We start from the raw sequence: 12882 nt of genomic DNA on the forward strand, positions 1-12882 counted from the left end.
TGGAATGCAATTTGGAACTATACAAATAAAATCACTAAAATCTCCATACCCTTTGTGCCAGAGACTCCATTTCTGGACTTATACCGCAAATAAATTATCAACATAAAATTCTTAATATACCAGAAAATATTTATAGCAGGAAATTCTGTTGTAGCAAAATATTGGAAACAAAGTACCTGCCCATTAATTGGGGAATGACTAAACAAATGGTATTCCATGAATGTCACGGTGTATTACTGTGCTGTAAGAAATGATGCAGAGTGAAGCAGCACCAAGAAAACAATTACTAAAAAAAGGTAAGTGGTAACTACACACCAAAAAAATCAAAAGTGAATGTAACAAAATTATAAAGAGTAAGCATGAGTTGATATTAAAATTATATTTATTTTTAATTGCATAATTGTATAAATATATATATTTAAGAATAAGACAGGAAGTCCTGATTTTAAATCAGATCTCAGATATTTCCTGGTTGTGTGACCCTTGTAAAGGTTAAATTTATTGTTTGGACTTAAATTATATGAAAAAATGTGGTTGTCGAAGTTATTATATCTCAAGTAAGAAGTTTATTGTAAAAATAGAGGGGAAACAAGAAAGTAGAGAAATGTGACATTTCAGTTCACACTCAGAAAATGGAGAAAGATTGGCAAAAGTGTGACAAGTAGGAAATATTAGAAGAGATTCAGGAAGACAGGCATACAAATACAATGTTGATAGAGAAACTAATTTGAATTATGCTTTTAAGAAGTTAATAAAATGTTCATACCTTTTCCTAGAGATCTCAGCAATAACCCTGGAGGAAGCCAGATAAGAAAACGTATAAAGAGCTGGTTTAAATCTTGCCTCAGAAACTTACCATGATGATTGTGGGAACATCAGTTAACTTTCTGCCAGCATCAGTTTCCTTAACTGTAAAATGCAGATAATAGCACCTACCTCCCAGAATTATTGTAAAGATCAAATGAGATATATTTGTAAAATACTTAGCAACTGGCACATCATAGATGCTTTAAAAAATACTTGTTTCCTTCCCTCCTACTGAGGTCAAAGATGAAGATCTCATATAAAGCAAAAATATCCATGCAAATCTTTATTGTGAAGTACTAAGAAACAAAGCAAGTGCTAGCCATCTGAGGAATGGCTATACAAATAGCAATACATGAATGTAATAAAATATTGCACCCCAAGAAATGACAAACAGGAGGAATTTTGAGAAGTAGAAAGATATAAACTGACTGGGAATAAAGAAAGCAGAACCAGGTAAACAATATACACCTAGTTTACAACAATGTAAATAGAAAAACTAATAAAATGAAACTAAATAATGCATAATTCTAAATACAAAACAGCCCCAACGGGATGAAAAAATGTCTTCCTCCTTTCATTAGAGAAGTAGAGGTCTGTTGATTAAGAATGTTGAATATGTTATCAGATGCTATGAATGGATCAGGTTTTGCTGAACTGCTTCTTAATTTTTATCATGAAAAGTTATCCTAGATGGGGGAGTAGGGACAGTTATTCAGAAGTCAATGTGATATATAAAAACAAAATCAATGAAACTTATTTAAAAAAAAACAAACAACTATATTTGTGTTTAGTGACACAGGTGCAGTTTAAACCTTGATAATTATCTACAACTGAAGCACTAAACTCTCCACTTGCCGTTACATATGCAAACTAGACAAGGCTGTGGTGTAAGGAAGGCAGAGAGCTCCTGCCTGCATCTGTTTCCCAAATCCTGTGGAGACATGGATTTCATGACAGAATTGACCAAAACTCCCTTCTCTACATCTGAGGGTAAAGAGGAACACTAGGGAAGGCCCTCCTACAGTTTGCATTTTGTCAAATAGCTTGGCTACACATCACTTTTTGAGAAAACATTTTGAGCTAGTTATTTTTCATTTTTGTCTTTGAATCTTCAACATCTAGAACAGGTACCTGACACAGAGTAGGCACTTAAAGCTTTTTGATTAATACAGTTATTTGATTTGGGGCATTATTACTTTTACTCTTATTTAGAGACTACTTTGATGATTATTAATTGTCTTAATGTATGATTCATTAGTTTTCTCTCTTTTCTTTATATATGGAGTCAGAGATAAATTTCCATTAAGGAATGCTGAGGCATCCTACAAATTAACAGTAACATTTTAATCACTATTATATTTGGGGGGTTTTTCATCTCCATTTATGTCTGAATCCTGTGTTAAATTTTTTTTTGCATTATGGCATATGAAAGATATAATTACTATTTCAGTTACTACCACAGAACCTATACATAATTTTTTTACACGAACAGCTTTTATAAACATGCTAAATAAAGCTGGAACTATATACATTCCTTTAGATTGCCATTCTACAAGTCAGCAAAGGTCTCTCCCATCTAATTTTCTAGGTTTTGTTTAGATTCTTGCCTGTTTATTTTCCTGCTAGATTCATAAGCCAGAAAGATACACATTGAATTCCCCCAAAGTAACAATACAACCTAGCTTTTTCTTTAATCACATAGATTATAGGATCATAGATTTAGAGCTAGAAGTAAACTTAGTTACGTAGTTCAACCCCATTGCTTTATTGATGAAACTGAGGTCCCAAAGAGGGTAAATGACATTCAAGGACACACAGATTAATATCAGTGTATTTGAACCCAATGCTGCCTCTCCAATGCAACATACTTCAGTGTAAATATATTTACTAGCAATTTAGAAAAAAAAATCTGTGGTGCCTTCCAGGATAACATATTAATCTATGGAACACGAACCTTTGCTTTAAATACGCTTCTCAAAGGAAGCAAACTATAGGCTTTTACTTTGTCATTTATTTGGTCTAATTACCCTCATGATTTATGGATATATTCATCTTATTCACATTTACGAATGTAATTTCCTCCTTCCTCCATCAAATCTTGTTTTAGTATTTTTTTTTTACTTCCCCCCATTTGTCTATGGGGGGAAAAGGCAAATTTGCACAAGACATATTATTCATATTGCTTAGAACAATTCAATCTCAATATTCTCCCTTCATTTTCTGTCTCAGAGCTAATTTACTGGGGTCTTGCCCATTTTCTTTCAAAATCAGTCAAAAACAATGCCACAGTATAGAACCAGTGTGGCATTGTTATGTCAGTAATAAAGTCAGTCATGAAACCAGGGAGAGTTGGGTTCAATCAAGGCCTTCCTGCCCCCAATCTTCCTACGCACGCACATACTGGCTTTATGACCTCAGGCCTCTCAGGAACCTTTTATTTAGTCTCTGGGTACCCCAGGCAATTCTCTAAGATGCTCATGCAGGAGCTCCCTATACTAATAAAATCATACATACAATCCACTTCCTTTACCTTTATATCTAGATATAATTTATAGATCTAGATGTAATCTAGATATTGCAAGGAATTAAATTAATGGTTTGATTAAATATGTGAGAATTCTAAATTAATATTGTGGTCGCCAATTTAAAAATATTATAGCTCAAGCCCAAATGACTTTTAGTAGCTTTATTTATAAAGAGGTGGAAAGAGTGAAAGTAGAAAAATACAAAAAGATGTCTAGCCTATTACACTAATTATTGCTCTGGTACTTGGCTCAGCCCAACAGGGCTTGTTAACCCTCCACCAGAGGCCTCTCTGGAACTAATCTCTCTCCAGAAGCCAGGAAAGGAAGAGCAACTATTCACTCACCCAAGAGCCAGTCCAAGAACCAAGGTCCCAAGTTGAAGCTGAGGTCCAAGTTGTAGCTCCAAGCTGAAGATTCAAGTCAAAGATGACTCCAGCTGAAGAAGTTCAGTACTTTTTATAGTCCTTTCCTGTCCTTTCCCCTCTTCACAGGGACTAATCACAGGTTCTAAATTGCCTAGCATTGCCCAGGGGGCAGTATCTGTGGGATCCACACCTCATCCTCTGAAGGTGTCAACTCTTATCAAAGGATTCACAAGTTTCTGATTGGTTAGGTTAACAGGGTAGAGCTCTCCAAGTAAGTGACTTGTGAATTCTCTTACTTGATATCAAAGTGTTAAGTAGGGGTTAAGCAAGTATTTACTCAAAATAGACAAAGAGAATAAAGAATTCCCTTTCACTATATATACATACATACATACATACATACATATATATATATATATATATATACACATATATACATATATATATATAATTTCCTTCCTTCTCAAAACTCAATCCTCTCCCTCCTACCTGTTCCAGTACTTAGTTGAATGCATTTGTACCACTATCTTTTTTATTGTTTAATTTACCCTTGCTTGGCCTAGATAAACCTGAGGTTCAAGAAAGCCCCACTCCCAGCTGTATGTTGATATAACCTTCTTCCAAGTTTAAGAAATTAAGTTTCTCTTTTCTTTTCCCCTGAAGTATTTCTTTATGGACCCAAACATACAGGAACAAGATCTGTATCCCTTTATTGCTTACTGAGACCAAAGGGTCCACAGTAAATTTCTCCTTCTTTTGGAATCTGTCACTAGATTATAATATAACACTTTGGAAATTTATCATTCTTAAATTTCTTGTCTTTTAAGGATTGCCCACTTCTAGTTTTCCCAAAAGGAATGATTGAAAATCATTAATTCCTTTAAAAATCCTTAACTTTTCAGGATAAGTTATTCTCAGTTACAAATTATTAACTTTTGTTTTTCAAGATGTCATATTCCATTTTCTTTTCCTCATTACATAATGCTACACAATTCTGGCTGAGATTCCATGATACTACTCTTTCTTTGATAAAGCTCTGGGACATAGTAAATGAACCCCTGGATGTTTATGACTAAAGTTTCTATTCAATGATGACATATGTAGTCTATTAATTTGGACTTTGAATTTTTGTTTTAATGTTTCTGGGAAATTTACTTTATGACTTCTTAAAATACTTTTCTTCTTTTTTAGACTATCCCACTGATTTGCTAAGATTGTCCACAATCTCTTCTGAGTAATCAGTTTTCCTTTTGTTTTATTAATAGTTCTAATTCTATTGTGTATCTCTTCTTCCATTATTTTGATTAGGACACTTGACAACTTTGAGGAAAATCATTCCCTTCTCTTTTCTAAGGTTCTTGTTATACATAGATATGACTCAGATTATGATTACCAGTATGAGCAGCTTGGAGTACAGGAATTTCTGGGAACTTCCTCCACTATCTATAAATTATGAGTTAACTCTCAGAAGTTAACTGAAGCATTGAGAAGTTAAATGCCTTGCCCAGTGTGGTAGGAATAACATCTATTAGTCTGGGCTAGTTTTTTTCCTAAAAGATGAGAAAGCTGTCCACAGCCCTGGTTAGTCATGGAAACTAGGGTTCATGCTGCTACAGCGGCTTCCTGGTCTCCAGAGGTATACAAAGGGCTACCCACAGAGTCAGTGACCTTTAGACTTAAAGGATGTTCCACTCCTATCTATGCAAGTCAACATGTCCTTCTAACCCAACTTATTTTTCTGTATAGAGACAGAGACCTTAATTAATTCTATGTCCTTAATGAATATTCCTTCTATTTTTTGGCTAAGTAAACCACAAATCAAATCAATTTGTTCCACTCCTGAAAATGAACCAGTAACTGGCCTGAGTCAGAGGGCCTACAATTGGCAGTTGTGGAGATTCAATCACAACAAGCTTGTGGTGTTCAAAGGGAAGTAAGACAATGCGAAGACAGGGTGAAAGGATGACCTAATACAGTAACATGGCATCTTACAGGCACAGCAGGTAAAACCCCATTAACAGGGTAGAAAGCTACCCTCTCCAACCCAGAATGCTAGCATTAAAGGAAGCTGACAGAGGATAAAGATGAGAAGGAGCATTCCATGATCACTGTTAATGGCCCTGAAAAGGTTAGATGGTCCAAATAAGGAAAATGAAAATAATCATCTGTGTGCATTCAGAAAATAGACATGCCCTTGCTTTTTAAGCACATCTTAACAGTAGAAGATGGCTAATATAAGAACAAAGGAAAAAAGGGGTAATGCTAATAGGGGTTGAAGGTTAGGTCCCAATAGTGGCAGGCAAGAAATAATAGTCTCCAACACAGACTGGACTAGGAAAAAAATCTATTAAAATCAGTACTATAAGAGAAATGAATAAGAATGGGGATTAGAATTGGGAATCCTAACTGGTGATATGAAAGCCTCAGACTAAACCAATTGCTACTATCACCATTTCCTTCCATCAACATGATTTTCTCAGGAGAGGGACTGGAGGGTGGGGTAAGTTTTTACCACCAAAGAAGTTGGCCAGCAGCATAAATTTAAATAATCTAATAGATCTGATAGGCCACTAGAAACACTAGTTGATGAGGGTGTGGACTAAAGAAGCCAATTTAGTAGTGTTCTTATCAAATTTGAGGAATTTGCAGAAAAGTGACTTTTGTACCAGTAAAATCAGTTAGAGTCCAAAGATGGGGACCAACCTTTGTTTCTTTTTAAGCAGCTACAACAAGGAGAAATGTGTATACATGATCCCATAAAAATAAGCTCCTTTTGTAGCTGGTCCCCCAATGTGACTCTCAGGGAGGAGATGCCTTTGGTAGTAGAATGGAGAACAGTGAGGGGAGGCTGGTACAACCCAAGTCTCCTATATTCTCTGGCATAAAATCAGGCAATATGCAGAATAAACTCTTAGCTATCCTTATTAAAGAGCTGTAATGAGGATTGCTGAAGTCAATAGTGTCATCATCTGCACTGAGGCCTGGATATTCTAAATAAAATCTCTTTACACAGGGAAACTGAAAGAAGCTGCTGCTACCTAAAAAAAAGTGTGATGAAAAAAAATGCCTGGAGACAAGATTCTGAAGAAAAGTCAATCTCTGCACTAGGCTAACAATAATCAACAGATTAATGATTAAAGATTCTCTCAGCAATCAAAGACCAAGATATGGGGCCTTGGATCATTTTAAATACAGCTGCTGACTCTCTGACAGTTCATTATTCAGCCCTCCTGTGGACAGCAAAAGGCAGTTTTAACTGAGAGACATGTGATGAGGAGATGGGTTATAATTCCCAGCCCCTCCTGGATTACTTCATGATGGTAGAAGGAGTCATATAAAGAGCAAGGACAGGTCATAGGATTATCGTAGGTGATCTAAGGGAAAGATCAAGTTTGGTCTGATTAAGCTTTCATATCCATGAACCAAATGCTTCTCATTAGCTTCTATCTTTGATCCCAATATAAGGGACCAAAATTAGAAGCTCATCACTTCTGGGAGTATTTGGTTTAAGTTCATTCTGTTCATAGAGAAAACAGAATTAAAATTCCCAGAGTTGGCAGAGCCAGTTGTGATCCAGAAGATTTCAATTTCTACCCTGCTATAGGGTAGCTATACAAGGACATAGGCCTATCAAGAGAAATCTTTCTGAGATTGGCTAGGGAGATGGGGGAGAGGGGTTGGGATTGGACACAAAAAGCAATATTACAGATTAATATTGGAAATCAAATAATTGAATAAATTTCATTTTCTCCGTAAGAATTATGTTCTTGGTGTATATCCTTTCCATGCTATGGCTATGTAAATCTTTTATTAACTGTCACATCAGTTAGCATTTATTAAGTGCATTTATTAATACGATAGGTGTTGTAACTGAGGATATAAAGAAAGGCAAAAACAATTTCTGCTCTCAAAGAGCACACAGTCTAATCAGGGAAACAATATGTAAACAATTAGGTACAAACATATGATTATTTATGATAAAGTGAAGGCAATTTTGAAGTGAAGACAAAAAGTTTAAAGAGGGGTGAGAAGGGCTCCTTGCAGAAGGTAGACTTTAGCTGAGACATGAAGAAAGCCAAGAAAGCCAGAGGGCAAAAAAGTTTAAGGAAAGCATCTTAGGTATAAGGAAAACCAGAGAGAGTCAGGCGGTAGTATTGTGTGCAAGGAACAGCATAGATGCTAGTATCACTGAAAATGTGTGGAGGAAAGTTAGGTATGAACAAAACTAAAAGGACTGAAGGACTTTCTTTGAAAGGCCAAAAAAAAAAAAAAAAAAAAAAAAAAAGCATTTTATATTTGATCCTGGAGATGACAGACAGACAGACATACAGACACTGTCAGATTTCCATTCCAGGAAAATCAGTTTAACAGCGAAGTGCCATATGGTCAATGAATGTTTCATTCTCTTCCAACACTAAGCCTGAACTACCAGACTGGATTGGGTCAGGCCTAGTCCACAAAAATCAGTGAATACCACACAGCTAGTGTTAGAGTCAGGATTTAGACACAAAGATTCTTGGATTAAAATCTTACATTCTGGCCACTATGTCATTCTACCTCTAACTGTAATTTCTAGAGAATTATTTACAAATGCCTATACTACAAAAAATGATCCTCAAAAATAGAGATAACAGGTGGTCTACTAACTTCTTCCATGAGACAAATATGGTCCTGATATCCAAACCAGGGAAAGAAGGGCAAAGAAAGAACAGAACAATGTCACTGATGGTAAGAAAAAATATTAAATAAAATCTTTCCATGGAGATTATAAGAAAATATTTTTTAAAAATACAATGATTACAATTCCAGAGATGCAAAAATAATGAAACATTAGGAAAGCAATTAACATAACCAAGTAAGCAACAAAAAACATGATTATCTTAACAGATGTGGAAATTTTTGGCATGATACAGAATTCATATATGCTTAAAGAAAAGGCAGAAAGGGACCCTCTTTAATGTGACCAAAAGTATCAAAACCAAGAGCTTGCAATGTTAACAATTCAGAAAACTTAGAACCTTTCTCAGTAAAAATGGTATTAAACAAGGTTTCCCCTCTCCCCATTATTTGAAAATGAAATTCTACCTCTAGCAATAAGATATCAGCAAAAAGTATCCCTATGTATAGACAACATGATGCTGTACTTAGAAAATCCTAGAGAATCAATGAGATGATTAGTGGTTTCAGTAAAGGTACAGAATACAAATTACAGAAGGTACAGTATACAAAATTACAGAAATAATCTGTACTTCTATACAATCAATTACAATTAATACAATTCAAACAAAATCCAGGAAGAAACAATAATAAGAAGAATCCCATCCAAAACAACTACAAAATGTTTGAAATATCTGGAAGTTGAACTACCAAGACACATGCAAACTTTACATAATGACAATTACAAAATATGATTTAAAAAAAGAAAATAAATAAGTGGTTAGTGCTCATGTTTAGACAATGACAATATAATAAAAATGAAAATTAGAATGAGAGTGAGAGCAAGAGAGAGAAAGTATATCAATTTTTCATAAATATATCAAAACATTATAAAATGAAGAGTCATTTCTCAAAGTGGACAAAGGATAGTTTTCAAAAATATTGAGAACCATAAATGCCCACTTCATAGCTTGATACAAATAGACCTTGATCCAAAGTTCAGTATTTAACCAAAAAAGATAAATAAAATATATATATATTTACCTTTTTTGGTTAAAATGCATGCATTTTGGTTATACATGCAAAAATATTTAGTGGCAAGGATCTAGAAACAAAGTAGATGCATATCTTAGAAAACAGCTAGAGGAGTTGTTACATATGGAATAGAATATTATTATTACATGAGAAATGAAGATGATGATTATAAAAACTCATGGAAAAACATGAAAAAAAACATGGAAAAACATAAAAGAACTAGGATAAGAACTAACAAAAAATGTACACAGTAACTACAACAATGCAATTAAAAAAAAAAACAACAAGTTATTCTCCCATTGATATGTTCAAAAAATATGAACAGGCAGTTTTCCAAGGATATAGCCAACAGCCACGTAAAAAAAAAATCTCCAAATCACTATTGTTGTTGTAGTTCAGTCATTCAGTCTTTTCCAACTCCTTACAACCTGGTGGACCATAGAACTCCAATACCATTCATGAAGTTTTCTTGGCAAAGATATTATATGGGTTTGCCATTTCCATCTCCAGTGGATTAAAACAGAGTGACTTGACCAGGGTCACACAGCTTTAAGTGTCTAAGGTTGGATTTGAAATCAGATATTCCTGACTCTAGTCCCAATGTTGCATTTATTGAACCACTTAGCTGCCTTCCAAATCACTCTTAGAAAAATACAAATGAAAACAACACTAAGGTTCTACCTTATACCCAAAAGATTGGCAAAGTTAACAAAAAAGGAAAATGACAAATGTAGAAGGGGATGCGGGGAAAACAGGAACATTAATCTACTGTTGGTGGAAATGTGAATTGATCTAGTCATTCTGGAAAAACCATGACCCAAAAGTTACTAAACTGTGCATATGCCCTCTGACCTAGTAAAACCATTACTAGGCATATACCCCAAAAAAGATCAAAAGAGGGCCATAGGTACAAAAATATTTATAACACTCTTTTTTGTAGCAGCAAAGAACTAAGAGGGTACCTGTCAACTAGGAAAAGGCTGAATACATTATGGCATATGAACATAATGTAAAATTAATCTGTTGTAAAAAATGATGAAAGGGACAGATTCAGAGAAACCTAGGGGAAGACTTTCATGAACTGAAGCAGAGCAAAACATGCAAAACCATGAAAAGTTACTATAACAACAACAGCACCGTAAAGACAACCGACTTTGAAAGATTAAGAACTCTGATAAATACAATGAAAATCATGATTTCAGAAGACTAAAGATGACATACATAATGACCTTCTGCCAGAAGTGATAGACTTTAAATGAAGAATGAGACATATATTTTTGGATATAGGGAATTTGTTCAATTTGTACACATTTTGGTAGGAGGGTTATCTTTTGCTTTTTTAGTTGTTCAGCTCTGGGAAAGGAAATGGAAAGGGGAGAAAATTGATACTTGTTAGTTATGATAAAACAAAGATTAAAGAAAGTTAAAAAAAAGAAATGAAAGAGGAAATTTTTTTTTAATGACATAGTTAGGTCTAGTTTTGCTTGCTTCTGATATAGTCTGATTATAACCAGCATTTATAGAGGTACTGTGATATTTAAGCAACATTTATTTTGAATACATAGTTTTTTAGAGATTCCAGCTTCTGCAGCATTTACAATTAGGTCCTGGGGAAATATAAGATTTGGAGAGGGAATTATTGTTTTGTTTTTCTTCCTCTCACTGTCATTTTAAAGTCAATATGATTTTGAAGTCAATATGAGTACCTTAATTTAAAATAACAATAAACTACCTATGATGGTGTTCTGACCTTGGAAAGAGAGTAGGTCTATAAAGAAGCCCAAGGTTACTGGATTTAAATGATTGATAAATTCATTTCATCCAAAACATAATGTGATTGTTTTTTTTTTTACTTTTATATTTTATATAATAGTGAGAAACATTTATTAAAGATACATGATGAGTCCAAGAGAGTTGTATCATATAGCTAATGATGGTTTCTATGGGAAAAAAAAACTGGGGTAAAAGGGATCATCCAGAAAATTTAGAATCTGATGAAGAAAGAAGATGGCTCAGTCATGTAGTAAGAGTGAGAAATAATGGACAGAGACCCCAAAGGCTAGTTGAAGGACTATCATATGAAAGAGACACTAAATTTGTTCTCCTAAGCCTCAGAAAGGAGAACTAGGAGTAATGAATGGAAATTGTTGAGGCAGATTTTAAGTCAATTTAAGGAAAAACTTCCTAACAATTAGAAATATCCAAAATTAGTTGGGCTGCCCTAAGAGGTCTTTGAAAAATACATATTAAAAAAAAACAAACAAACACTAAATTCCTATAAGATTGGCAAAATTGACAAAAAAAAAAAAAGAAAAATTACAGAAGTAGGAGGGGGATATAGGAAAAACAGGCACATTAATGCATTGTTCAGAGCACAGAGGCCAGATAACTATTTAGTTGAAGACATTATAATGGGAATTCCTGCTCAAATATGGACTGAGCTAGGTCTCTTAGATTCCTTTTAACTTAGAAATTCTATGAAGATGAAGAGGTGGCAACTAGTAGGATGGGGTTATAGCAACCTGTTAAGACTTACCAATACAGTCCTTGGCTCAGGTACCACCTACAGATGATCAGACTATGCCCCAAACTATCCAAAATCCTTTTTCCCTCACATGATCATCATTAGAGTTACAGCAATTCCACCCACCCTTCTAAATGTTAGGATCTTTCAAGATATAGACTATAAGACTGGCTCTTATGTAGCCACTATCTGTGGCTCTTCTAATATTTTCTATCTGTTCAGGCAATGGGGCCTAGACAGTGGTAGGTTATTTTATGGGATACTTTCTATTTTTACCAATAATGTAAATATTGTTTTAAATATCAACCACTTAAAACCTAATGCAAATATGTTATAATTTTATAAATTTGTTATATATTCCCATCTTTTAAAAAAGTTAAGGCATAGTAAAATAAACTTAAAACGAAATTACTAAGCACTGCTCATATAGTTTTTTACATATCTCCCTAAGCTCAATGAAGTTAAGGACATGCCTTATCTACTTATATCTTCTAACAACTGACACATTAAACAGAATAGGTGTTTAATAAATGTTTGTTAAAGTTGAATTACTGTGTATAGGAATAAAAATATGTAAAGATTTTTTTTACAAGTTAACATATCTTAAAAAAATAAGTCAAATATTTGCTTACTTGTTTAATCTCTTCATGTGGCTCAGCATATTTATACTGATTAAAACTTTCTTGCACTGCTTGAAGGTTAAATAACATTTGTTTCAGAGCTTCAACAGGACCATGATGTTTACCTCCAGATAGCGTATTTGTCTAAAACCAAAACATATGCTTGACCTTCCAAAGTCATACTATTTTTAGAATCATAGATTTTTTAGAGCAGAACTGCAGAAATCATCTAGTCCAACTTCTTTATTTTACCATTACTTATTATCATTAACAATAATAGCATGTACTTAAATAATGCTTTATATGTATAAAAATGCATATTAACTGGATCCATACAACCACTCTATGAG

General features: G+C 34.0%; 1 protein-coding gene across 1 annotated transcript in view; it reads right to left on the reverse strand.

The window, feature by feature from the left end:
• C1H18orf54 (chromosome 1 C18orf54 homolog) overlaps nucleotides 1-12882 on the reverse strand; it is a gene marked incomplete at its 3' end in the record, with an annotated part of 50430 nt that overhangs the window by 30174 nt on the left and 7374 nt on the right. The window contains exon 5 of the mRNA XM_044657809.1: nucleotides 12545-12676. Coding sequence (XP_044513744.1) covers nucleotides 12545-12676 — 132 coding nt within the window. The remainder of the gene's footprint in view (nucleotides 1-12544; nucleotides 12677-12882) is intronic.

The sequence above is a fragment of the Gracilinanus agilis genome, chromosome 1, assembly GCF_016433145.1.
Source record: "Gracilinanus agilis isolate LMUSP501 chromosome 1, AgileGrace, whole genome shotgun sequence".
Lineage (NCBI taxonomy): Eukaryota > Metazoa > Chordata > Mammalia > Didelphimorphia > Didelphidae > Gracilinanus > Gracilinanus agilis.